Source organism: Gambusia affinis, linkage group LG16, assembly GCF_019740435.1.
Source record: "Gambusia affinis linkage group LG16, SWU_Gaff_1.0, whole genome shotgun sequence".
Lineage (NCBI taxonomy): Eukaryota > Metazoa > Chordata > Actinopteri > Cyprinodontiformes > Poeciliidae > Gambusia > Gambusia affinis.
The window spans coordinates 5,020,747-5,048,738 of record NC_057883.1 but is presented as its reverse complement, the minus strand read 5'-3'; the positions used below and the strand labels follow the sequence as shown (position 1 = coordinate 5,048,738).

Genomic DNA, 27,992 nt, shown 5'->3' with positions numbered 1-27,992 from the left:
AAAACATCCATTTGCATGCTTTTTATTTCTTAGTAAACAAAACTGTTCTGCTTCCCGCTCTGCTCACTGAACAAACAGCAAACAGACTCGTTCCAGAGCAACGTCGCCTTCAAAACGCAGACGTCCAGCATTCCTCTTAAAAGTTCAGTATAATTCCAGTAATGCAAAAACAGAATCAAGAAGAATTAAAGTGCAGGTCGTTCATTTTCTATCTTGGCGACGGGGAACTTTTGAGAGAAGAGTCGACACACGAGTTCAGCTTCCAAAGATAACAAAAGAAGTTTGGAGTGAATGCTGCTACAGTTTGAAAAACGATTAATAACCACTGGCGTTAGTGAAGAAGAGTCTGTTTTTTTGTTTTGTAGAAACAGTCCAGAACTAAATATGTTGCATTCACTGTAACAGATCACAATTAATGATAAAAAGACGGCTACTATTCAGATTGCAGAAGCAGGAATAAACGGTAACACTTTATTTGAATTATTATGTCACGTCAGTCATAAGACTGATATAACACTGTAATAAACATGATATAACACTGTAATAAACATGACAACAGCTGTCATGAACACGAAAAAGTCTTCATGAGTGTTTATGACTGTTGTCATGAAGCGTCATTTGGTAAATAATGAGACTTTTAATGTAAAATTTACACTTTTAATGTAAGTTTTAATGCAATTTCGCACAAAAATGTAATTATTTACCCAATAAATATCAAGTTGACAGTTTTAATGCAAACTTGCATTAAAAGTTTCATTATTTTCCGAATTGCACTTTAAGACAACAGCCATAAATATCCATAAAGACTCCTTCATGTTCATGACAGCTGTTATATCATGTGTATGACAGTGAAACGTCGGTCTTACGCACAACCCCTTCAAATAAAGCGCTACCAAATAAACATTTGGATTTTGATTAATGCACCCGTAAGCCACAAAAAAGAACCAATGTTTAAAAATAACAGTGGATGTAGTTGGGTAAGAACTGAGGATTGACCTATGAATAATATTAAATGGACACTGTTCAGTAGAAAACACAACAGTATTATATTATCAACAAAACGTTATGAGTGACATCTCATTTCATTGTACAATCTTCAGAGTCACAGAAGGCATTTAACAGTCCTGCAGCACTCAGTGTGGCACATCGAGGCGTGTTTGAGGCCTACGATGAGTTACGGTGGTGGAGGGAACGTGAAAGCAATAATAAAATAAAATAATAATAATAAACTGTAGTAATCAGAAATAGCTCGCTTACGTCTGCAATCCCAGCTGTCAATAATCTTCCAGGACGCCGTGCCTGTAAGGCAGCAAATCCTTTATGTGGTTACAGTGGCACCTGCTTCTGGATTGTCTTGATCTGCCTTCCTTCCTTCCTTTCTTTCTTCATCTCTCCGTTCCCATTGAGCGTCTCCAGACGTTTTCCTGTTTCTTCATGTACGCTGAGAGGGGAAAAACTTCAGCACTGCTCCTGTTCTGCTCTGTGGCAGCAGAAGGGCAAAATAAACCAACGCCGCAGTCCTTCAAATATATTTCTAATTCCAACATGGCCGAGCGGCGAAGCCCGCAGCAGGGAGGTGGAGGGTGGGGTGGGGTTTATTCGTCAGTCTGGGAAGAGGATTTTACTGCTCCGTGGGACACACGCTGCGATCTTTGCAGCAGAAATAGTGAACCACCACGCCGTTGGGATACCTGGCAAACGCACTGAAAGAAAACCAGAAGATTTATTATTCTCATCCTTCCATTCTACGTACTACGAAGCGTCACTAAAAGTACAAAACCTACGAATGCAACCTGAAAGGAATACTGCTGTGTAGAGTAAAAGTCAGTTCCTCCAGGACGTTGCCACTATTAGAACTATTAAAGGGAACGTATTATGCACAACTCATTGTTTTCTACTTCCATTTGGGTTTTTGCTCCTCCTAAGAGCAGTCCAAGCACAAACTGACAAAAAACAAACAAACACCCAGTCGTGTTTGGCAGTAAATGCACAACGACAGCAATGGCTGCTGGGAAAAAAAAACAAAAAAAAAACCTGAGTGTTTTGCTGTTGACTTAATATTTAGAAACCACTTGACGCATTCTTGTTGCTCCACCTTTGCTTTTCAAAGATGTACAATTGTATAATTGCATGTCTGTTTCAGCCATTTTCATGAGTGAGTGTAAACAGCAGGCCTTAAAACAGGCCTTTAGTCTACTACTTCTATAAGTAGTAGACTAAAATCTCACCATCTAAGAATTAGTTTGTGGAAATTAAAAAAAATTCAATGAGCATACATAAAAAAATTTTGCTGTATAGACCAGTTCAAGGAAGCATAATAGGTCACATTTAATTCAAATTCACTCATCATTCGCAATTTCTCCACAGACTTGAAATTTTCACTGGTCATTGCAATTTTTCCACATTCTATCCCATTTAATCAAATTTGAAAACAGTAAATTTGAAAAAGTTCAACTCATAAAACATAGTAATCATTTTCCTCTATTTGTCTCACATTTCGAGTCATCTCTTATGTGAGATCATGTCACCTGTTTCCTATCTTCTTCTTACAGACTCTGCAGGTTTTTTCCTCTGTTATGACGCATTTAACCTGCTGGTGGAAGATTCGTTCTTCCTGCACCTGAGAATAGACACAACAAAATCAGCTTTAACATCTTTTCCCCGAACTAGTCATCAGCAAGACAGACAAAAGAAAAAAGCAACAAAAAAAGGAGAAAAGAACATCATACTGAGCAACACCGATGTTTCAGCATCATGAAGAATCCCACTATCAATTGGATCTACCATGAAGACATTTCCCAGATCTCACCCTGAGGAACTCGGCCTGCAGCAGACTCTTCAACACCTGGTTGCAGCGTTTCATTTGGGCCTTCTCCTCCAGGACGCTCTCCAGGAAGACCTTTATCTCCCGGATCTGAGTGTTTGCTGGGAGCAGATTGATAGCCTGGAGAAACGGCGGCCACAAAAATATGGGTTTAAAAAAAAAACAACAAAAAAAAACGGGGCAACGATTCAAAACGTGACATGGAAAAAGAGACACACCAAGTATTTTTGGTGGAGTTTCTAGTGCAATTATCTTAATACACTTGAAATGAGACAAAACTAATTACTAGATAACTTTTCAGTAAGCTAGCTTGTTTTAAGTGAATAATTCCTTAATACTGATGAAAAACTACTAGCTCCACTGGCAGATTATTTCAAATAAAACAAGGGAAAAATGTTTGTTAAGTGAAATAATCTGCAGTGGAACAGCTAGTTTTTCATCAATATTAAGGAATTTATTGACCTTAAAAGAAGCTAGCTTACTGAAAAGTTAGCTAGTAAGCTAGTTTTGTCTCATTTCAAGTGAACCAAGATGTTTACAACTACACCAAAAAAAACTTGATAAAATGTGGTGTTTTTGCAGTGCACAAGTTGTTTCTGAATCCATGGGGTCATGAGTAAAATCAAATCAAATCAAACTTTATTTGTATAGCACATTTCAGCAGCAAGGCATTTCAAAGTGCTTCACATCAAATCAAACACAGAAACACAATGCAACATAGAATCAACAATAAAAACACAACATAGTCAGATTCCGTCAATAAATTTGCAATTGATTACGTTTCAAATACGACTCTAAACAAGTGGGTTTTTAGTTGAGATTTAAAGGGAGTCAGTGTTTCAGCTGTTTTACAGTTTTCTGGAAGTTTGTTCCAGATTTGTGGAACATGACTTCTTAATGATTTAAAAGACATATTACTTAGTGAAAATCTAACTTAATGTTGTGTTTAGATTGTTGATTCTATGTTGCATTGTGTTTCTGTGTTTGATTTGGTGTAAAGCACTTTGAAATGCCTTGCTGCTGAAATGTGCTACACAAATAAAATTTGATTTGACTTTGATTTTGAAATTCAGAATAAATTAGCATTGTTGCTGCAGGTACACCTTTTTCTGAGGAATTAAAGCAAAGAGAAAAAAATACAAGGCTGTAACTCAAGTTTGTTACTCAAGCCTCCATCTTTTATTCATGGCAAAAGTTCCGAACTGAAGTGCAAACTTTAAAAGTGCAAAATGTACAAGAAGTGATTACCTTGGTGGTGTTGAGCTTGCTGTGGTGCAGCTCCAGGACATGCAGGGCCGCCTGCAGGTTGGCCTGAGGCTCAGTGAGCTCCATCTTAATGGGCCCCAGGCAGTGGGCGTCAGGGGGGGACAGGTACATCCGCAGCAGAGACAGATAAACCTGCGAGGCAGAGTCACAGCACTTCAACCTTCCCTACATTCAAGCTCTGTTTTATCTGAGCTAAATTCAATCAGAATGAACGAGCTACGGAGGCAGAGACTGAGGTTTTACTTTTAGATCAATCAAGCAGCAAACGAGATAGGGAAAGTGAGAGGACTTTCAGAAGATAACAGGAAGGCAGAGTTGCTCTGCTTTATCGTTTTCAGCCTGTCTGTCATAGAGGATGCTTCATCTGAAAATATTGGACTGGTTTTGTTAGATTTTAGAGACCACTTTCTCTAAAACATGCTGAGTGATGTCATTTCTGCTCCGTGTAATAAATACATAACGACCAGAAAAATTTGAACTTTTATTTTTATGAGATATTTTAAAAAGTCGGCTAAAATCAACATCAACAGGTTAAAACTTCATCAGAAGTTACCCTCAGAATTCATTTATATTCAGTTATTAGTGACACAAAAAAACACACAAAAAGTGACTGAAGAAAATGTTTATCGCTGTAATATAAAGTATTTAAATTCTACTTTACTGAAACACCATTTATAAACACCAGTTTCATTTTTTCCCCCAGCCTGTAGAGAAACTCATCCATTTTTTGCCTGTGATTAATTAAGATGCTTTTCTTTTTACCTCTGAAAAAAAGAAAAGAAAAACGACGCTCTCCAAGTTCTCTTCACACCACGTAGTGCAATGTCATCTGCAAACATTACGACCTGCCTGATTTTCAACCTCTGAAAGTGGAAGGGTCTCAGAGCGGATCCCTGATGTACTTCAAACCCGTCTGCGACTCCCACAGCACACCTCACCGCTGTCTTCCTCCTCTCTAATTTCCTTCACTCCCTGACTCACTATCTCTCCTCCAACTTTTCTAACAATTGAACTGAACACCAACAGCCAAGTTGCAAATGTAATTCTTTGTGAGCTTTAGTTTATTTACTAGATTTCTCCTGTTTAGAAAGATGTGCTGTAGTTTCTCTGCTGTGATGACTGGGTTTACTGCAGACTGTGATGAAAACAGGAGAAAAAAAATAATTTTCTTACTTCTTTATTTCCGTCCACTGAACTGTTATAATGCCGGTGGCAGTATCTATATGATGAAAGAAGAGAAAATTATCATCAAGGACTCAAAGCCGCCAAAAAAAAAAAATAGAGTTTTATATGGTCATAACAGTTCAAATGAGTCATCTGCTCTTATAATTTACAGAAAGAAATTCCCTTTAAAATATGACTTTTGGCAACAAAGTGATTCAGAATCAGACAATATTTGCTCATCTTGATTCCAGTGAGCGCTCAGCAGGCTGCTGTCATTTGAGGTGAGGTGAGGCGGCGTTTGCACAGGTACTCACTCTTCGGCCATGCGGGTGTCGTTCAGAACGTGAACGTATATGAAAAGCGCCTGCTCGTGTTTCCCCATGCGACCCAGGAGCAGAGCCCGTTCCTCCAGCAGCCCTGAGAGATGCAAAACCAGGAGGACAAGGTCAGCCAGGCGGCCAAAGACTGGAGGCTGGACTGCTGCATTTTTCTAAGTTACATCGAGCAGAAATAATGGGAAACACTTGACACTTTACTGCTGTTAAATATGTAATCTTATATTCTTGTTTATAAATATAACTTATGTTTTTATATGTGTAAAGGAGCTTTAAAATGAGTTCGTCTCCCTCTTGCTTGGTAAGGAAATATATATAAGATAGAGAGAGGGAGAGTGAAAGATGCAATAGATTTAGATTGAAAGATGGAGAGAAACAGATGAGATATTTATAGAAATGAAAAGATCTAAACAAACACAGTACATACCAGATGAATAAAAAACATTTTCAAGTTTGTTTGTTTTTCCACTTCGGAATGTTCTGTCGATTACGTGTTGAAGTTCTCCAAAGAACAATTGTTAAGCTACAGGTGAACCGACTGCAGTTTTCTGGCCGATCAACGATCTTTAAAAAGTCTAACATGCCGATTCTGATTTTGGCCGACGCAGATTATTTATTTATTTTTGGTTTCTCAAACAGAAATCTGGTGGATTCTATGAATAAACAACAACAACAAAAAATGTAGCAGCGTAACAAAAAAACAAAACAAAAAAAACAGAAATGTTTTAGTGGACATAAAACCTATCAGGAAGTCCTAAAGAAAAGATACAAGACGGTCAATAATCCCTCTGCCTGTTTGCTAAATCCTTGTACAAAATTACAGCTGCAGATTTAGCTGCCCTGTTAGCTACAGGTGGGGGAGGGGGGTTCCCATAGCCAACAGGGCAGCTACAGAGAAACAAGATGTTTCTCCGAATCAATAAAAATATTCAAATAAAGTGTTGAAAGTTGCTCAGTGTGAGATTAAGCAACTGAAACCAATAAGGTTTTTCAGGTTCTTTAAACATCTTTACAAAGTTATTAACAGGTTTGCAGAGGCAGCAGAGCTTCAGGAACATTTCCTACCATCAAATGGGAAGTCGCTGATGAGTCTGGCAGGTTCATAGCTGGTGGAAATATCCAGAAAAGACAGCAGCTTGTTCCTGAACTCTCCCAGTTCACCTTGCTCCTGGCCGGCAGGAACGGCAGAAACCCCTACGCAAAACAAAAACAATCTCATTAGCATAGTTAGTGAGACGATGGATATTAAAGAGAATGATCAGACGTTAAGAATTTTAAATTATAGTCCTATTTTTTTTTTTTTTTTTTTTAGAATATTTGCTGTTTATAGCATTTTTGATCAAGTAAACAAAGAAAATGTGCTTTTTACAGTGCAGTTATCCATTGAGCAACACATGAAGTGTTGATGTCAGTTCCTGACATCAACACAGTTTGTCTGTAAGAACTTAAAATACATATTTGACGACCCATTTTAATCCCAATAATCCCTAAAAAAAAAGAAAAAGGCCATATCTCATGTTATGCCTCGATTAATGGAGACAAAGCAACAAACTGTTTACTGCCAGCAGTTTGTTTCATCTGCTACTTTTAATCTCTTTTCTAACACTAGAGGGCAATCATGCATATAGAGGAACATTTTACTGTGTTACAGAGGAAACTTACTCTCTAAATCTCTAAATTAATCACTGCTCAGACGACAGGACAAGTAACTCAACTTTGAATGTCGGTTCGTGTCAACCTACCATTAGAAAGAATGACGCCATCTTTGGTTAAAAGTAAAATTCCTCAGATTGCAAAAACAAACCCACCTCTGTCCCCCCACCCAAAAAAAAAGAAAAAAAAAAAGAAAACCTTTCAGTTCCGGGAGCTTCTGCTCAACAAACCTTCTGGCAGTGAGTTGAGGTACTGCTTCATCAGGCCTTGAACCCTGCTCAGATACAGCTGAATAAGCACGTTGTGAAACTCGGGGCCCTTCTCGTCCCACACATAAATGATGTGCTCCAAATACGGGACGGCCAGCTCCACGAAGCCTTCCTTCAGGAACTGCAGCACTTTGTCTCTGGGCAAAGTCTCCACCTCGGGCAGATCTTCAGTGAAGATCTAAAGAGGAGGAGACATTTTCAAAAACTAAACAAACAAGATATTTAAGTAACCTCGAATTTCCTATTTGCTGCTGTAGCTGGGACACACAGTGGAGAATAAACAAACATTTGTATGCAATTACTTTTAAAATACGTTTGCTCACCTTCAGGCCATCCTCAGGGCAGATTTTAAGCACCCAGGGAGAAAACTCCAAGATTATCCCCAGATTCTCTGATCCTGTGAGTGAGAAAAGTTCACAAGGTGGGGAATTACAAACGGTTGATCTTTGTTCATTTTATTTTTTTTAATATGTACAGAAATACACACAGCATGAAGCATAAGGTCAAAAACATTTGCTTTGCACATTCAAGGAAGTGAAACATATCAATATTCCTGCTCTTTATTCGCCTTACTTTTATTACACACGTACAAGAAATAAACCTGTATTTAACAGTTACTCCACCAATATTGTATATATTTAACATTAATTAAATACACGCGTTTTAGCATGTGCTTGATTTTAGTGCATTTAATTTTAATTACAGTAGATGAACAATATTTTTGTCTTCAAATCTCAACAAAGAGGCTAAAACAAAACGGCAATGACAAAAACACCAACAATAAGTGGATCATATCAGATAATATGCCCAGCAATATTCATATATATGTTTATGAATATTATGTTACTTAAAACTAAAATATATTCAGTTCAAACATAAAAATACCCCAAATGCCTTGCAAAAATATTTTAAACATTTTGTCTCGTTACAGCTGCCAGTAAAGCATTTATTGCGATTTCATCTGATCTGAAATGTACTTTGTGCCCCCTTTACTCTCACAGCCCTAAATAAATTAGAGGAGCAACTGATTGTGCTCTGAAGCCACCTAATTAGCAAGAATCAGCTAATAGGAACAATTAGTTTCACCACCCAAATCTGGCTTTTATGAAGAGTGTGGCAAGAAACAACCATTGTTTCAAAACAACACCAAAATGAAACTTTTTGACCTGCTTGCTGCCTAAAACCCCAGTGGAAAAACAAGGTGGTGGGGAAGAGATTCATTTTCACAAAACCTAAATCCACTTGAAAATTCATGTCCACCCTCCGTCAGACTGAGGTTTAGCTGCTCAAAGACAAATGGGCTAAAATGTCTGTGTATAAATTTGATATTTCTTCCACTTCTTGATGTTGCCATAGTTCATGTTCATCGCATAAAGTCCCAATAAAATGCATCCAGGATTGCGGAAGCAACACGAAAAACACTTGGGAAAGTTCAAGAGGAACACATCCTTTAAACCAGTCAACTCGGCTGAGTCTCACCCAGTCGCTGGAGGTACTGGACGGTTCGCTCGTGACCCTTCAGAGGAGAGTTGGCCTTGGTGGACTGGTCCAGCAGGACCTGCAAGGCTGAAACAGAGCAAACAAAGTGAGAACAACAACATGGCGGCGGGTGACGGCACAGCGGGAGGGAACGAGTGATTAATGGTTTATATGGCACAGCAGGAAGTCGTGTTTGCCGCACGCCGCGTGACATAACCCAGCACATCCACAGCGTTAGCTGGTGGCTACAAACAGCTGCTTTTAATTCAGAGGTAAACTCGAGCAGCGCGACATCACAGGCATAAATCAGGGCAGGCCAATTAGGACCAGCTGCGCCCGCAGCGTCCAGAATGGGCCGAAACCACAAAGAGCAAACCGCTGTGACTTATGGAGGAAAGCTTCTCTGAGCGCGTAGCCTCATAGATCGGACTCCCAAAACCCCAAATGGATTCGGCTTCGTTACGAGCAGCGAACCGGAGCCTGCCGACGTTCTCCGAAATGGACCAACTGGGCTTGTAATGGCCGCATTGTGCAACTCTGACCGAAGATATTCGAAGAAATGATGGGAGCTGGAGCGAAATGAGACGACAGCTGACAAATATGGAGCAGGGCTGACATTTAAACCGCTGCTTTAAAACCCGAGTTTCAAAGAAAAAAAAAAAAAAAAAAGCAGATGATGAAGCGGATCGCTTGCTCAGCTTTCTGCTGTCAAGCTGAGGCCTGCGGCAAATAAACAACACAAACAACTCAGACTGTGACAACAACAGCTATATTTCAGCTGACTCATAGTAACTTTCACATTCGAATAAATAAAACATTTTATCTCCTTAATTAAACAATGACAAAGCAAACGAGGATTGTAAAACGTTTTAAATGTGTAAATCATAAGAGGTGATTTCGATCTGCACACTTATCAAAGAGCTGGACTTTAATCAGCCCAGGGAACACAATTTGGTGACTGTTAAAACATTTTATTACTGCAAAAACAAAAAATCATACAAAGTATTTTTGGTCTAGTTTATTGTATAAATATCTTAGCACACTTGAAATGAGACAAAACTGACTCATAATTAACTTTTTAGCAAGATGTAAGATATTATTTTAAGTAAATAATTCTTTAATATTGACAAAAAAAAAAACCACCACTTGTTCTATTGGTGGATTTTTCCACTTACAACACAGGAAAACGTTTTGTTATAAGTTAGATAATCTGCCAACGGAGCTAGAACGTTTTCATCTTGATGAAAATGTACTTTTAAGCTAGTTTTGCGTCATTTCAAGTGTTTTAACATATTTTCTCTAGACACCAGACCAAAAATACTTGGTCAAATTTTGTGTTTTTGCAGCGATGGCAGTCTGTCAAGCGTTTCAGTATTTTATTTTTTTCCTGACAAATACATGTTCGCTCTCAACCAGAACCAGATTGTTAAAGCTGCATTATGTAATTTTCTATAGAAGGTGTTTTTTGTATGCATTTGTTGAAACTGTCACCATGTCGTGACAATACGGTATGATTCAGTTAATCTGTGAAAACATTGAGATGATCTGACTTCTCCCAATGCCAAATAGAAACAACCAATCAGGGCATGGAGGCGGGGCTTAGCGCTGTCAATCACAATCTAAGTTTGTCAATCACAAACTTAGAAAAGCTGTAAGTTTGTGGGAGAATCTGTTCACTGGGAAACTATTAGTCGTGGTGAGCAGAAACACATTCCTGAAAGAAGTTATAAAAAGTCAAATGGCCACAAGAAAAAAATTTTTATCTTTTAATTTTGCAGAGACATACGCTCTGCAAAATATGTATTCTATAATATTTTAGGTGACCTCCTAGCATCAGCAAGACATCTTAAACAGAGATTAAAAAAATAAAAAATAAAAAAATAAAATAAAGGAATACTTTAACAGTGACGAGAAAAATGTAAAAAGTCCAATTTTTGTGACAATCCGACCTGTTGAGGTGTATCCATCGACGCTGCCTACCTTTTTGGTGCAAGCCCTTCTTTTCGTAGAGAATGATGAGCTCGCTGTACTTCTGAGACTTCTTCAGAACGTACTCGCTCTCCTCGATGTGGCAGTGGTTGTTCTCCAGTCGAAGGAGGGGCGAGACGAGGGCCACGTTGGTCTGCAAGGAACAGACGGACAAAAAACGGCGTTTAAAAACTTGAGTCCATCACTCCCAGTACAAAACCCCAGCACGACTTCTGCCTCATCAGACATGCAACAGCTAAGCAAACAAAACACAAAAAAGTTGTCTTGTTGTCATTTTCAGGATGTAGCAAAGATGTAAGTTTTATAGCACATCTAAAGTGAGGTTGTGTTTTGTTGCACATAAGATTTTCTTATCTGCTTGTTAAGACTTCAATAAGTAGTTTTCAGGTAGATTATTGATGGAAATCGAAATCAGCGTTGCTTAGTAATAATACAATTAGAAGCTGCATCTGCTTTTAAGTGACACGTGAACAAAAATTGACACTGAACACGTAACCATAGTGAAACATGGTGCTGGCAGCGTCATGGTGTGGGGGTACATTTGTTTTGAGGGGGCTGCAAACGTGAGACTGGAGTGAAACTGCATCTTCTATCAGCAAAGCGACCCCTTAACATACAGCCACAGTTAAAGGTTAATGTCCCAGTCAAAGTCCAGACCTAAACCCAATACAGAATCTGTAGCCAATCTTGAAAACAGTGCCTCCGTTTGATCTGACTCACTTTAAGATATTTCACTAAGAAGAATGAAAACAAATCTCTATCAGTGGATATAAAGCTGACCAGGACATCTCCGAGGGCAAATGTACGCTACACTTTTTATACTTTAATATAAATGTACGCAAAATGTGGGCAAAATGTGACAAAATGTGAAATAATTCTAAAGGGTGTGAAGAGTTTTTCAAAACCCTCTATAATAAATAAACCAGATGCAAGCGAATAATTGACAGATGTCACTTTGGTCTTACGTGCAGGTAACATTTGAGCAACGTGGTGTCGATGATCTGCAGGAGTTTTTTGCGGCTCTTAATGGTCGGCGTTCCCTCCATGAGCGGAGACGTTGTGGACGGGCTGGTGTCGTTCAGCTGTTTGACAAGATGGCTGCGTTTCTGTGAGAAAGAAAGAGGTTTTTTTTTTTTTTACATTTACCACTATTTATGTTATCCCAACGTTTAAGCATTTCCAAACAGGCAGAGTGTTTTATTTAACTTTTTTTTTTTTTGTCATAAACACACACCTGGGTGAGGTAATCGATAAGAGCCAGGTGAGCTTTCTCCAGTTCGGCCCCAGACAAGCTGGGCAGAGGGTTGGGGTAATGCAGCTGTTTGCGGTAGTCTGACGGGAGCAGGTCCGGGTAAAGTCCGATCACATGCGTGGGATCTGCCGGCCACAGAGCAAATATGTAAAATGACGAGATTAAAATAAGTATTTGAAAAAATGTACAGCACATTAACGCTATAACGGAAAAAAACAAAACAAAACAAGAAGGCGGTAAGAATCCTGTACTATCAGCCATTAAGAGCGTTTTCTTTTTGTTTTAGTTAAACTTTTACAGAGGAGATGTGACTCTTACATATGAGCTCATAAAATACTGTTTCACTATGAAATATGAAACAGCGGCAAAATGATTGTAAATATGCACCGAGAATTGATTCAGCAAAAGTAAAAACAATCCCTTAAAATGTCCAGTCTGTGTTTGGTCATTTTCTAGCTCAATTTGTGACAGACAAAAAAAACAAAAAAAAAAAAAACAATGAATAAGTAAATAAAAAATAAAGGGAAAAGTCTGAGCACTTAATTGATTCGAGGTTTTGGGAAATTGCTGCAACTGAAACTAAGTGTCTTGGTTTCTATTATTTTCTAGATATTTTACTGACAATTTTATTATAGTGGGTTTTTTTTAACATTATTTTTGTCAAACTTATTTTTATTTCCTACTTTATCCTGTAAATGTCTATGCTGCTGTAATGGTTGTGCCGGTTGGTCGGCTGAGGTTGTTGACAGAACATGAGTACGGCTGCAGTGTTTTGTGTAGATTTGACCCATGTGTGTCCCGCTCGCGCCAGAGAAGTTGTACCTGTACCAAGTTTAGCAAACACCTGCATGGAGTCATCAAACTTCTTCTGGCAAAACAGGTTGAAGGCGTAAAGATTCTGGATGTGATGTATCTGCTGCTTCTTTTCACCATCTGAATCGTCCTTCATTTTCTGAAAAAGGAAAAAAAATAGAAAAAGATATAAAGGGAAATGTGATCCACCCTAAAATGTTTGTTATTTTCTTGTGTGAAGACAAGAAGACTACTTTAGAAAATCCTCCTGAAACGGTTTTTATAGCTGCGCCTTATAAAAAAATTGGATTTCTAGTGTCATTTTAGATTGCATTTCAGCCACAGGTAGGCTGAATTCTCGGGGGGATAAAACGTGAGCTCTGCGGGGTCGTGCTTACCGCCAGCTGAAGAGCGAGCTCGAACTGCTTGTCCTGGAGCAGCTGCTGGATCTGGCTGGCTATCGACACCGGCACCAGGCGCCAGACGAAGTGGTTGCTGGCGACGTACACGATGTTTGGCCTGCGAGAGAAGAGGAAGCATCTTAGCTACAAGCACAGAACATCAGCAGCAAAGATGAGAAAAGCCCTCAAAAGGAAATTGTTCTCAAGTTAGGTTAAAAAAAAAAAAAGAAGCAAATTGCAGACCAATGGTTTTCAAAATCTATTTTTGACTGTTTTGGGTTTTTTTTGTTAGTTTTGTGGGGCTGCATGTCCTTTTGTCCTTTCCCCACCACCTGCCTTTGCAGTTTAAAAAAAAAAAAAATATATATATATATATATATATATATATATATATATATATATATATACAATTCTTCAGGTATGAAATTTGAGCTCTCGATTGTATTTCTAATTGATCATGACAGAAATAAAAAATTATACACCCTATTATGTACCCTGAAGAATTTAAAGTGGTTTTCTGTGTCCTATTTATACTCGGAGGGGGAATTAAATTAGACGACTCCAATAGTTAAATCCTACATGCAGAAGTCAATTATAAACATTTTCAGTGTGGTCGGGGGACAGAATAAATTTAAACTGAGAAAGATACAATATCAATAACTACAATTTGTTTTTTGTTTTTTTAGAAAATGTACAATCAAACTGAACTGTATCTGAACAGGGCTGGAATGCTGAATAGCTTTGGGTTTATGTGCATTTCACAGTTGGTGATCGGGTAGGAACCATGTGCAGAAGCAGCCTCAGGTCATCTGAGATCTGCCTGCTCAGTGTTACCAGCATGAGAAGTAAATATGAGGCAACATGTCGTTCCTGCGGCGCTCAGCTCTGGAAGCGAGCGCCTCAAAACATGAGATGTGCAGAAACTTTTGATTCCTTTTAATCAGGACTGAAAACATGACCGTTTACCTGGAAGAGCCAAAGATTACTTAAATATGCTTTTCTTAACTTTTTGATGCTTCGTTCCTTTTTGTTCTTTTTTCTGTATAAATCTTGATATTACTCTGCATTTGAACGGTAATATACAAATAAATTTAACTTGCAGGTACAAAACGGGAGTAATACGGGAGGAAATGGTAACATGAACATTAATCAATAATAATAATGTAATAATTGCAGCCTCCAAATTGTAAAGCTTAAAATGCGGTCGATTTAAAAGCTATTATGAGAGTCTAGCAAAACAAATTTATTTTCCATAGTGGAGAAACACAAATAAAAGTCAGAACTTTTTACTTGAAAACAGATTGCTACAAAAAGGTCAGTCTTCTGTGTCAAAGTAGACAACATCGTTTTATGTTTTTCCACTTTTATTTTCCCGTCTTCGTTTGCGGCTGTGAAGTCTGTCTCACCCTGCCGACGTGATGAAGCGCGGCCTCTGCAGCTCCACGTTCTGCACCAGCAGCCGTGGCTCTAAGGTCCGAATCTCCACGTACCGAGGGAGGACCGCAATGATGTAGGGAGGCTGGTGCTCTGCGGAGATCAAAAAGAATAAAGTTTTTTAGATTTATTCGTTTGCGTTAAGCCGGGGGTTTTTTTCCAGCCTAAAAGGAAAGCCAGGGTTGTTACGAGAAAGTTTGTCACCAGGACAAAATGAAACAGAATTTAATGGACCGGGAACGAAGGACACACCGATCCACTTTCTTCACTTCCGATACCGATATCTGGGGTATCGGAAGTGTCAGCTGATACTGATCCGATACAGAAAAACAGTGCTGGACTGACTCAAAATGTTTATTTTTTTTTAAACCCAAACCTAGATCTACTAGGTCTACTAAATTAAACAGATATTTATAATAAATGTATAATTGATTGCAAATTTAGTAGCTTCACAACACAACTTTTATTTGTTCAGTCAGTGCAGTTAGGAGTATAAAAACTAAAGTAGAATAAATAATAAAGAGACAAAAACAATAGGTTGACTACCTTAGTCAAACATGTAAAAATGAACTGCAAAAAACTTTTGAAACAAGAACTCAAAATATAACGTAAAATATACAAATCATGACGCCGCTAAGAACACAAAGCGTAGAATTGGACTGAGTAGATAATATCAGAATCAGAACCAGAATTTCTTTTAATGTCATTGTGCATGAAGAAAGCACAGCAAAATAAAAAAAACTAGAAACTCTCGAAGAAACACAGAACAGCTGGGATGTTAAGAATAAATAAAAGGAACAAAGATCAGGTTTCAGATGGATTTGCTGTGTTCAGAGAAACAACAGCTTTTGGGTAGAAACTGTTTGTTCTTGACTTTATTGCCCTGAAAAGGATCAACGCATCTCTAGTTGGAACAACAAAAACAAAAGGAAACTCTTTATGGAAATTCATAATCAGTGAGGCTAATTCATCTGCAAATCCAGCTAATAGGCAACAGTTTTTGTAGCTATGTGGCACATAATTCATCCTGGGAGAAAAAATACAACAACAAAAAAAACTCCAGGTTGATCTTTATAGACCCTGGATAGTCGAGCGGTTGAGGACGGTCCGTTTGAACAGATCTAAAACGGTGCCGCTCACGTCCGCCTCTGCCTTCCAGCTCGGCTCTGTTCGCAGTATGAGGATGAGGAAATTGAAAGCTGCATAAAACCAGTGCTTGGAGGCTTCATTTCCTCTGGGTGTTTTTTCCCTCCTGTATTCCGGTGAGAACAGAAACGCGCAGCATCCTAAACGACTACAGAGCTCATCATGGACCCGTGGTGAACTAGTCACGAGGTAAAAACGCTTCATTTTCCAACACATGGGAGTCAAAAAATGGCTGTGACAGATAAAAGGCAGCTGGATTACAGCGGAGAGAGAAAACGGTAAAACCTGAGCAAATACTTGACTTGGGTTTAAGTTTTACTTGACTATAAAGAACAACTCATCAAACCTGCCATCAGATGAGTTAAAAAGTAAAGTTACCTTGTAGAAAATTGCTCAGAAATGATTAAATATCATTACAAATGCAGGAATTTTAAAAATCATTATTATAAGCAGAATAAAGTTTAACAGCAGGAATTTAAGTCTGGGCGAAATGGACTAAAAGTTTTGTCACGATATTTTGTGTTAATATTGAGATAACAATAAAAGTGATAGAACTATCTATTGATTCTCTTTTAGGAAAGTGTGACCCCTACTGTGAGTTGTTATGGTCCCACAAACACAAATACTGTTCTTGAGAAACATTTCCATTTGTAAAACGCTTCTTTAGGACACCCTGGCTACATGTAGCATGATGTCAACTAATCCTTGTTTCAAAGAACAATTGTGTTTACACTGACTTCATAATTCATTATATCTGTTGTTTTTGTTTAATTACTTGGGATATTTAAAATGTCTTCTTGTTTCGGCATTAAATCTTGGTACAAATTTAGAGTTTGTTGACCTTTGAGGATTTGTTCTTGAAACTGGTCTCAAAAACAACAATATTATCGTTTATCGCAATAACCTCTGGGACAATTTATCGTCCAGCAAAGCTTGTTATTGTGACAGGCCTCTGTATGTCTTTCAAATATTTTTGCAAATTAAAACCTGAAAAGTGAGGTATACATTTGTATTCATCCACTATTTATTTAGCCGCTGCTGTTTGGTAGTTGCAGTCCATTTATGTATAGCTTTTTTTTTGGGGGGAGTTTTCATTTCTTATTTAACCCACATAGATTTCTTCTCTGAGATCTATGTGGTTGTCACTTGTGCCTCACTTCGCCTTTTGCTGCCTCTTCTGATTAAAGTCAAACATAATGTCAACGCTGGGGAATAACTCCTTACCCATGGCGATAGGGATATCGGTCCAGTTCAGGGCGCACTTCTGGGTGCAAACTCCTTCCTCGTTCAGCACCACAGTGAGGTCGTCCTGCCCAACAGCCACCTTCCCATCAGCCAGCGGGGCAACCAGAGGCTCCAACTGTTTCCCGGTGGGGAAGAGCTCCTTGATGGAGCCGCGGCCATCCAGCTGGTTTGCAGCAAACAGAGTCCAAATGTGTGATCAGACCAACAAGCAACTGATTTCATTCAAATATAAACATAACCTGAGAGAGCTTACAAAAATCACCAGAAAAACAAAAAAATAGGATGAGAAAGAAAGACACATATCAACTTATCCGTTGCTAAGCACCTCAAATACAAAGATATTTGGTGAATTGCTGTGGTTTTTCAAATGTCTTGGCTTAGATTAAAGTGTTTTCTAGGGATGTTCAGTCAAAGTCTTCAGCTCTCCTGAGAGCTACTTTCACTTACAAGACAAATTGCTAAAACATACCCGAATGAGGTAATAGTCCCGTTTGAAGCCGACACAGATGGAGTTTTCACACCAAGCCATGGACTTGGGAACATCTGGCACACCCAAGTCGCCCTGAGAAATGGAAACAAAAACACAGAGACGCCAGAATGCAGTGAAGACAAAGGGGGGGGTGGAAAATTTAAACTTACATCACAAACACACACACACACACACAGGCGACTGACTGGGCTTGATGTGATTTAATTTACCTGCAGCTCATGGAACTCTCTATCTTTCCAGTAATACAGCTGGAGTTTCCTTTTTACCGCCACGCACATTCTGAGGCTTTCCTCTCCAGAGCTCATTTGCTGAAGATTAAAAAAAAATACAGATAATGTTTAATTTGACATTAAAAAAACCCACAAATGATGGTTACTTTATATAAACAGTTCAATTTTTTGGATGGAGGACAGAGGATTGGTTCGTTTCAGCAAATTATGAAATGTGCTACAAATGTTATGCGTTTTTTTTTTTTCTCCCTCATATTTTTACCCTCCATATTTTGTCTCACTAATGGTTCTGCTTTCAGGTTCCCACTTGGCACAAAGGATTCACGGTTTACTGTGTTCAAACTTCCTTTTCTACACACGCCGAGAATATTTTGACTACTCTGACGTCCACAAACTAATAATCCTTAAGAAAAACTTCAAATTGAAGCAAAAATTAAAACAACCAACAAATAAAAAAATTATTTGTAGCCATTGAAAAAGTGCTCATAGACTTCAAACTGCACTGCATGTTATTGGGATTTCAAGTGACGGTTAGATTTAACTGTCGAATGATACATGGCTTTCTAAACTTTACACAAATAAAGTTCTGAAAAGTGTGGCTCGCATCCGAGCTTAGGGTTAGCCTGCTGTAAGTGAACCTCCTTTCCAGTCTCGAATATTTTAGAGCCTCCAAATGGATTTTATTTACAGTTTCTCTGTATTTACCTCCATTCAGCTTCGGTTTGCTTTCATGTCCCTGCCTCTACAGCATGATGCTGCCACCACCATGTTGACTACGGAGGTGGTGCGTTCAGGTCTGCAGTATTTTCTACAATCTAATTTCTGACAGCACTCCTGAAAAATGTTCAAAAGTAATTATAATGTGTTATAAGCAAACTCTGCTTTGAGCTTTTGCATAACTTCGTCTTTGGCCGATGTGCGTTAATTGATAATTATGATGCTGTTTGTTTAGTAATGTTCTTTAAAAAAAAAAACAACAACAACAAAAACACATAAAATCCCAACAAAACACAGAAATTGTTTTTTTTAATGCTCCAAACCAAAGAAAAAAAGTTTAGATGCAGTTTCTGGTATGCAGCTGCTTTTGCAACATTTCATCTCCGACCAGCTAACTGATGTGTTACAGTAAACCAACTTGTTGAAGAAAGACTAAATGTACTGTACTTGGATAGGAACAGGAACTAAGCTGCACAAGACTTGGACAAGAGTTTAGATCCTGAAGTCATGAATTTGATTAGCTACATGGCTAACAAGAAATACTCCAGAAGAAACTCAGGAAGAAGGTCAAATATCTTATAACGTACCCCAAACATTCAAATATAGAGAAAAGAGTTTTGCAGACAGGCTTCAGCCTAAGAGCTTTTTATCCTGTAATTAAGTTATACTTGGAGTATAAAAAAGATTTTTGAGGACAAAGGATTTTTATTCATCATTATTATTAGTTGATAATGGTAGTGGTATTAAAAGGTGACAGACAGAGCTAAAATTTGCGGTTAAGAGTTGAAGGCAGAGAGACTTTAACTGACCTGCAGGTCACATTCAAACAGCGTGGCTCCTTTGGCTTTAGACACCACAGTGATCTGCTGAAAGGTCAGGAGGTCATGGACGTGGATGTTGTTCTCTAGAAGACACAAAGGAGGTTTAATCGACTCGTCTAGACTTAAAAAGTGCAAACAGTTTTGTTGCACATCCAAAGAAAAATGCAAAAAGACAAACTTTTTTTTTTTTGGGTTGCCCCCAACCTTTAATAATGATAATAATGATAATAATAATAATAATAATAATAATAATAATAATAATAATAATAATAATAATAATAAATTATCATGTTTGTGTGGGAAATTAACAATATTACTGTTAGATATGTAATGGTAAATAGTAGATAAATAGGACGGCAAAACTTACCCAAAAGACTGACGAGAATTTTGTACTGAGAGACGACGTATAGCTGGAGAAAGGCAAGAAACACAACAATTATGATAAAATGCTTGACAAAAAAAAACAAGCAAAACAACCGATTTGTTCTGGTATTGATCCCAGTTTTATCTCACCTGTTGAATTTTCTTGGAGAAGTTCTTATTAGACTTTTCCAAAGTCACCTCAAACCGATTGGTGGCTGAGGAGAAAACAAATTACGCACATTTTCCACTAGCACTTTAAAAAATGTGCTAGTGTTTTAAAACACTCAGTCCGTTTTACCTGCATCCTTCTTGATCCTGTACAGGAGAAGATGTCCTGGTTTTGTTCCAACAAGCAGCCAATCCTCTGCAGGGACAAACACAGGGACGAAATATAATTAGTAACTTTTTTAAAACAGAAAGTCAGTCTATGAAAAGTAGATCCATGTTTTTTATTCTGTGTTTTTTTTAGTTATAGAGCAAAAAATAAGACATTTTTAGATTTTTTTTTCATGCAATAGTTGCAGGGTTTAGAGCAGAATGAAATGGGAAGCAGCTTGCAAGACATTTTGAGTGCATCCATAAGTTGATCTGTGTGACGGAAACAAGATTAAAACAAAGTTAAACTGTTGGTGGAAATATCTTCAAATAAAACATAAATCATAATGCAAAACAAGAATATTAAGCATAACAGTTTAATAGCAAACTGACTTTACAACAGTGTTTAAAATCAGCGCCAACTTTTAGATTTTTATTTTGGCAAAAATGGTTTTTGTATATTAGCCAGGACAGAAAAAGAGTTTTACAATTACAGGGTCACACATTATTCTGGAAAAATCTTCTTATCCAAAGTCGAGTATGCAGACACACAGGGAAAAATTCATTTCCCCTTTTCTTTTCATGAGTGATATCTATCTATCTATCTAGATAGATCAATAACAGAGGAACAGCACTGATTAGGCGCCCTCCCCTCCTGACAGCCGCTCTCCCCTCCCATACAGATAACTTGAGCAGCGGCTCTTCGAGCTGAGGCGCGTTTTTTCTTTTAAATTTGTCGTAATGCCTCGACAACAGGGAGCTAAAGATGAGGCGCAGAAAACACTTCGGGGCACAAAGCAGAAAACGGAAGAGGGGGAAGGATAAAGATGTTGGAGAGATGAAGAAGAGCTTTTGAAAGTGGTTGAAAGACAGAAGGTAAGTAATGTCAGTGTATCAACAAGAGAGTTGTAAATATTCAGGTTAGCTTAAGCTAGCCTAAAATGACAGCTGGTTGTTATTGTCTCCGCCCGTGTTGAACCAATACGGGACGCGATTCACACACATCTCAACAATAAGTGTAATAATAATGACCAAAACAAAACACGCGACATACTAGGGTCATATAAATTGTTGCGGGACCTAAATAGGACTCTACGAACTGACGATGTTGTCATGGTTACCTAGCGGACACTACGCAGCCGCAGTGAGCTGCTATCAACCCGCGCCTTTTTAAAATGTGTACCCGATACTACACCGTCCTTAAAATAAAACCTCTGGCAAAAATACAGATGGTAGTGGGAAGAGACAGGCTAAACCATCACAGTGAAGCTTAATAGGGGCATTAAAATAAACATGTCGGCGACATTCAGTGGCACCCAGTGGGTTTGATATCAGACGGAATGGATCAGGAGAGGAACCGCAGAACCTAAAGAACCTAAAGAACCAGACATCAGTCTCTTCATCCCTCAGTCATTTCCTGAGACCAAAAAAAAATTATATAGATGGAAATTTAATGAACAAATCATACAAATAGATTAATAGTAAATAAATAAATATTGTGAAGAGAACATCAATAACGTTTGTTAGGATTGTGTAGGATTGTGATATCAAAAATGTTGATATCTTTTATAAATAGTGTTTTGTGGTCAATATTATTTCACCATTTTATTAATGCGGGTTGCCAGTTTGGATCAGGCTTCCTATCAAGCCGTAAGAATGATAGAAAACATGCTAACAAAAAGCCTCAGACCTGCAGCCCATAGGAGGTTCTAGACAGGCTAACAGACAAGCTTTTCAACAGGCTAACAAGCGGCTCTTTGGGTCACTTCTACAAGTTTATGTCCTGGGAGGGTGGGGGGCGCCGGTAAGATGTTCGCATCCACCTAAAAAATATGTAGTTGCGCCCCTGGCTGTGGTAACAGAAGAAAACTATAAATATATGGCTACACTTAATTTACTGGATGGCTAGCTCGCTGTTACTGTCTCTTACTCTGCGTCCCCTAGAGACCTTTGTTGGAAATGTTGGCTTTTGGAAGGCTGCGACAAAATTATGCATCCCATTTAAAGAGTGTATCGTAGAAAGAAACACAATGTTCAGTACAGGTAAGGATGTTATTAATTATTGAGTTCATCTAAAGTTGATTAGATTAAAACAGAAAATTATGGCTATGGTCAAAGTGCAAGAATAAATGCACTGAAAAAAATACCTCTTTGGATGAGCATTAAAAAATCATGGAAAGGTTTTCCACCTGATTACTTTGCTTTATTTCAGCACCATGTAATTCTGTTACTGCTATTTAAAGCAAATGTGTTAGGTCAACTTAATATATTATGGCTATTCTAATTTAAATAAAATGAGTTGGCTCAACTTATTTTATTATGGTTATTCCAATTTAAAGCAAAGTGTTGGCTCAATTTAATTTATTAAGGTTGATTGGACCCAATGTATTTTAAAAGAGCCAGCCCAACTAATGTGCAACGTTTTGGACCAAATAATTTACTTGACCAAGATTAACGGCAATTTAGTTGAGACCAACTTTTTTTTTCTCCGAAGAGTTTTTGCGGCGCTAGTGACTCGTATTTTTTTGAGACAGTAGGCAGACAGGGTGAGGACTTGGCAAAGGTTGCCAGGACCAGGAGTCGAACCAGCAACGTCCACATCGAGGACTAAGGCCTCCAAACGTGCAGTGTGCTAAAACCCTGCGCCACCACAACACACTGGAGAAACCAACTTATGTTACAGTGATACCTTCACACTAATTATTAAGTTGATCCAACTCATGAAAACTAAGTTGGCTCAACAAACATGCCTCATGCTGAAAGAAAGCTATTTAATCGTGTGGAAATCCTTTCCATGATTTAATTACGTTAATTCAGACTTTTTTTTTTTTAAAAAGTCAAAGACTTAATAACTTTTTTTAGAAAATGTCTGAGAACTTTTTTTACAGTTCTTAAATTTTTACAGTTCTTAAATGCACTGTATCAGTCCATTTAAGAACTGCACTATTACAGTGCAGTTCTGTAACAGTGAAGATATTTGTTTTCTCTACCCTGCAGAGAAAACAAATATCTGCACAGTTCTGTGATTGATATATATACATATATATATATATATACACACACACACTTATATATTTATATATACATATATACAGATATATATATATTTTTTCCCTCTATATACGAGTGTGTATGTACATATATATATATATATATATTTACACACACATATATATATATATATATATATATATATATATATATATATGTGTACACACACACATATATAAATATATATATATATATATATATGTGTACACACACAAATATATATATATATATATATATATATATATATATATATATGTGTACACACACACATATATAAATATATATATATATATATATATGTGTACACACACACATATATAAATATATATATATATATATATGTGTGTACATATATATATATATATATATGTGTGTACATATATATATATATATATATATATATGTACACATATATACATATACGTACATATATATGTATGTATATATGTATATGTACACATATATACATATACGTATGTATATATGTATATAATATACATACATATATCATATATCACAGATATATGACATATATATATTTGATATATATATATATTTTTTTTTTCTCTGCAGGGCAGAGAAAAACAAATATCTATAGTTTAATGTGTAACTAAAACCGCTTTGAAGTTTTCCCAGGCACAAAACACTTATGTCGTATAATCTCTCGTGATCCCCTGATCTCACTAGACCCTCTTTGGAGGGAAATGAATCTGACTAAATTGAATCACTTTATCTCAACTTGAATACGTTATTCAAGTTGAGATAAAAACGATTTTCTCGCGTGATCTCACTTGTCTTCAGCACTATATCAGTCTGACTACAATGAATCATGTTATCTCAACATGATTAAATTTTGTAAACATGAAGTTGTTGAATTTCTTGTTCATCCAACATGATTGTGTCACGATTTTGTTTGAAACATGAAATGCTTTAGTTAAAAGTACATGATATTCTTTTGTTAATCTGATAACCCCCTAAGTTCGTTTTTTACAGTGCAAAAGTCTAAGCGGACGTTATTAGTAAATACAAGAGGCGAATAGGAACTGTCCGTCCATCCATCCGTCCATCCATCCATCCATCCATCCATCTTCTTTCGCTTCAGATCGCATAAGTTAATAAGTTAATATTCTTTCTATCTCTAACGGTTAGTGAGCGAGAAACTAAGATAAATTTAAAAGACACCAATTAACCGAATCGCTTTTTTCCGAAGGTAGGAAAAACCGGAGCACCCGGAGAAAACCTATGTATTGAGTTTAAAAAGTGTTTCGTAGAAAAAACACAATGTCCAGGACAGGGAGGAACGCAAGTTATTAATTAATGAGTTAATCTAAAGTTGATTAGATTAACACAGAAAATTATGGCTATGGCCAAACAGCGAGAATAAATAAAAGTCTAAACGTTATTAGTTAATACAAGAGGCGTATACCAACTGTCCGCCCGCCTCTAATGAGGGAACTTTAACGTTCTCCTCTCCCACCAGGTTGACCGCTATTTTTTCCGGTTAGATTTTCCACCCCGTCCTGCCTCCCGCTATAAATGGAGGTCTTCCAGGCTTTCCTTGGCTAGGGGGTTGTGGCTTACGCTGTGTGGTTAAATTGTCTTTAAAATCTGGCAATAATTTGCCTTCACCCAAACGCAAAGTTCTTCGATTGGAAGATAACTTTGGTTTGGGTGGCTCGAGGTTGGAAACAACTGGTGGTAAATATCGAATTTCACTATTTTCAGTCGGTGCCATTATGTTACTTTCAACATCTGGTCTCACCACAGCAATGTCTTCTTTTTTCTTACTTATGGATTTCTTCAAATCCGCTTGTTCAATTCTCTTGAACAGCATCTCTCTTTTGACCTCTGACAATTGCTCAGTTAGTTGTTTTATTTGCTGTTGATCTTTCTGCCTGTTCTCCATATGGACTTTTATCTCGGCATTTAAAGCCACGTTGTCTCTTTTAACCTGTCTCCAATCCGCCGCAGTTGGTTCAAACCTTTTTTTTTCTGTCTCAGGCTCTGTCTTTACCTTGGAGGGCGAGGGTCGTCTCTTTGCCTGCTCCTCCAAGAGCTCATTGAGCTGCCGATCTTTTTTTGTGAGCAATTCTTGAAACATCCTGCTTCGCTGCTTTTCCTTAGCGAAGGCGTCAAAATCCAGTCTGGCTTCAAATGCGATCCTTGTCCTTTCAATGGCTTCATCCCTTGGAGTTTTTGCCAGTTTCTTAGTCAGATTTTTGTTTTCATTTTCTTCCTCTATCAGTTTCTTTTCTAGTTCTCTGATAGAGGTCTCAAGAAGTTTGGACTTCTCTTTTTCTTTCTGAATTTCGTTGTTCTTCAAGCCGATCTCGTTGACTTTCTTGGACAATTCGATTTCAAGTCTTTTAATTTCATGTTCATTCTTTTCTGTCTTAAGTCTATATGCAGTGAATTGTGACGTCACTTGCCTTTTTTCTTCTACAATCTTTTCAATCTGAAGTTTGTAGTCCCTCTCCTGGTTTTTCAAAGAGTTTTGTAAATCTTTTACCTTACTTTGATAGGACTTCACCTCAGCTAACAATTGATTTCTGTGGGAAGTCCAGGTCTCTATTTCTAGTTTTAGCTTTGGAATTTTTTCATTGTTCAAATATCTGTTGTGCCTGTGAGAAATCTGTAACTCTTTCGTCAACAAATCAACTTTCTCGTTTAAAAGGTCAATTTGTTCTTGGGCTTTTTCCAGGTCCTGCTCCAGTATGTCTTCCTTGATCAAGATTGCAGATTTTTCTTTTAACCGTTGTAGAAAATCTACAAGCAATGTAACCAGTTCATCTCTGGGCATCAGTCTAATTTGAGACAGTGTCAATGAATCTGTACCAAACAACGACATTTTTATTATCCAACTAACGTATCCAAAAAGCTACGAAAAAATGTAACGATGAATCCAATATGCAAAACTACCGTCCGTGTTGCTGCTCCTCGCGATCTGCCAGTTTGCTTCAGATGCAGGATATTCAAGGCTTCTGTCTCTTATGACATCATAACACTATGACATCATCAGATTCCATCAGTGGAAAAATCTAATGTATGCAATGTTGCTAGGCAACAGCAAGGCCAGCTCACTTTTGACATCATCAGATTCCATCAGTGGAAAAAATCTAATGTATGCAATGTTGCTAGGCAACAGCAAAGCCAGCTCACTTTCCAGCCTCCTGGGAGGCTTATATATATATACACAACATATATATACATATACATATATATATATACACAACAGCTGCCACATATAAAAGACAACTTAGGCTGAGTTCTCACCACGGGTAAATCAGATCCAAAGCCGACCTTTGAATCGCTGTCTGAACAGCCAAATTGCGAATCTTTTCACCCTCCCAACAAAAGTGATTTGTGTCACTTCCATATGTGGTCCAAAATCTGATATATATAATTGTTACATAGTAGTAGTTTAAAACTGCTTTTGGAACTTTTCCAACTTCTGCTTTATATCAACAACAACAAAAAATGGCATAATAGATTTTTTTTTTTTATTATTATAAAAATTCTTTTTAGAGGCTATTTATATTCCTCACTCCTTTCCCAGATTTTGTATCCATACTGTGCCATCCATCCCAGCCTGAGACACTCTAGACCCGGGGGACACTCGGGACAGCAGGACAGTAAACACACACAGGGACAAAAACCCTCTGTAAGATACTCACCCCAAGCCGCAAGACAGTCGATCTGAAGAGGAAGCTTCTCTAAAATAGGCACTGGCTCATACGCGTCATGCATCTTGAAGCAGTTTTGCTGATTCTATTACACAATGTTTCTGCTGGATAAATTGCCAGACAACAGCTGACGAGTCTGTTAGGGTGATGCAGCTTTTTAAGTCGCCATTAAACGCCGGCCGACCAGTTCCATGCGTCCAGAGTGACCGTAGAAATTGCAGTCTGGTAAATCCTGGTATTTTGGATAAGTATGACAACTGAACACTTGGGGTAAGAGCCAGCTATCGCCCCAACCATACCATAACAACAGCTGACTGTTAGCGAGCTAGCTTAGAAGTTAGCAAGCAACAGCTAGTGGTAAACATCGTTTTCTCTCACTGGCGGTCTCCTGAAAAGCGACTCGAGGCCGCCATCTTTCTATAAGTCCCAACGTAGCCGTAGGTGACAACATACACCCAATAATAGACGCAAAAAACTGAGTAGCAGCTTAGTTTTTACTTCCACTGTTGCTTCTCGCTGCTTCCTCACTGTTGACAGCTGCGCGAGCGTTTGACAGGCACGTGACTGAACTCACGAGGAACGAATTAAAGGTGCAGTGGCTTTTATTTCCCCCTCCACCACAACTGACGCACAGCAGGAAGGTTATTCAAAAGGTTCTGCATTACATTAAATTATTGACATTTTAAATTTGATACTTGTAGGAAGAAAAAAAATCTTCTCTTCTTTATACACTGTAAAATAAACAATAAAATCATCTAAATGGCGCGTGTGGACTCAGGGGTCTTAGACGTTTCCATGCGTTTGCAGACTTTAGTATCTGGACTTTTTGCAAACACATTTTAAAGTTTAATACAATAGGTAACTGTGAATTTATAACAGATAATTTTACTACAGTAAGTTGGTCCTACAAAAATAATAATAAAAAAAATATTAATGGATTAAAAAAGATATTTGGTTGGTTGGACACACAACTGGACAATTATGGCAAGATAATAAAAGTATAGAAGACGTCAGTACGCATGCGTGTTTGGATGGAGAAAAACGGACCAATTAATAGATGGAGAAATAAATTA

The 27,992-nt window shown here is 37.8% G+C and overlaps 1 protein-coding gene across 1 annotated transcript; it reads right to left on the bottom strand.

Annotated features, from left to right (window-relative positions):
• Nucleotides 1-6: 6 nt before the first annotated feature.
• On the bottom strand, nucleotides 7-27,497 carry vps39 (VPS39 subunit of HOPS complex). The gene is made up of 24 exons (XM_044142791.1): nucleotides 26,911-27,497; nucleotides 20,169-20,234; nucleotides 20,021-20,085; nucleotides 19,875-19,917; nucleotides 19,496-19,590; nucleotides 17,949-18,047; nucleotides 17,719-17,811; nucleotides 17,229-17,412; nucleotides 14,831-14,951; nucleotides 13,422-13,542; nucleotides 13,054-13,183; nucleotides 12,214-12,356; nucleotides 11,945-12,085; nucleotides 10,971-11,112; nucleotides 8,991-9,077; nucleotides 7,835-7,908; nucleotides 7,473-7,689; nucleotides 6,655-6,783; nucleotides 5,569-5,671; nucleotides 5,264-5,309; nucleotides 4,073-4,222; nucleotides 2,810-2,944; nucleotides 2,529-2,620; nucleotides 7-1,703 (listed from the first exon to the last, which is right to left on the bottom strand). Exons 1-24 carry the CDS (start codon nucleotides 26,981-26,983, stop codon nucleotides 1,622-1,624), a joined length of 2,631 nt encoding a protein of 876 aa, XP_043998726.1. The 5' UTR covers nucleotides 26,984-27,497; the 3' UTR covers nucleotides 7-1,621.
• Nucleotides 27,498-27,992: the final 495 nt, after the last annotated feature.

Bases quoted from the DNA above. Each gene is read 5' to 3' on its own strand.
- vps39 (XM_044142791.1), bottom strand. From the start codon at position 26,983: ATGCATGACGCGTATGAGCCAGTGCCTATTTTAGAGAAGCTTCCTCTT. The intron at 19,591-19,874 runs GTAAGTTTTGCC...TGTGTCTTCTAG, and splicing joins AATTCTCGTCAGTCTTTTGG to AGAACAACATCCACGTCCAT. The intron at 7,909-8,990 runs GTGAGACTCAGC...TCTCACTCACAG, and splicing joins CCAGTACCTCCAGCGACTGG to GATCAGAGAATCTGGGGATA.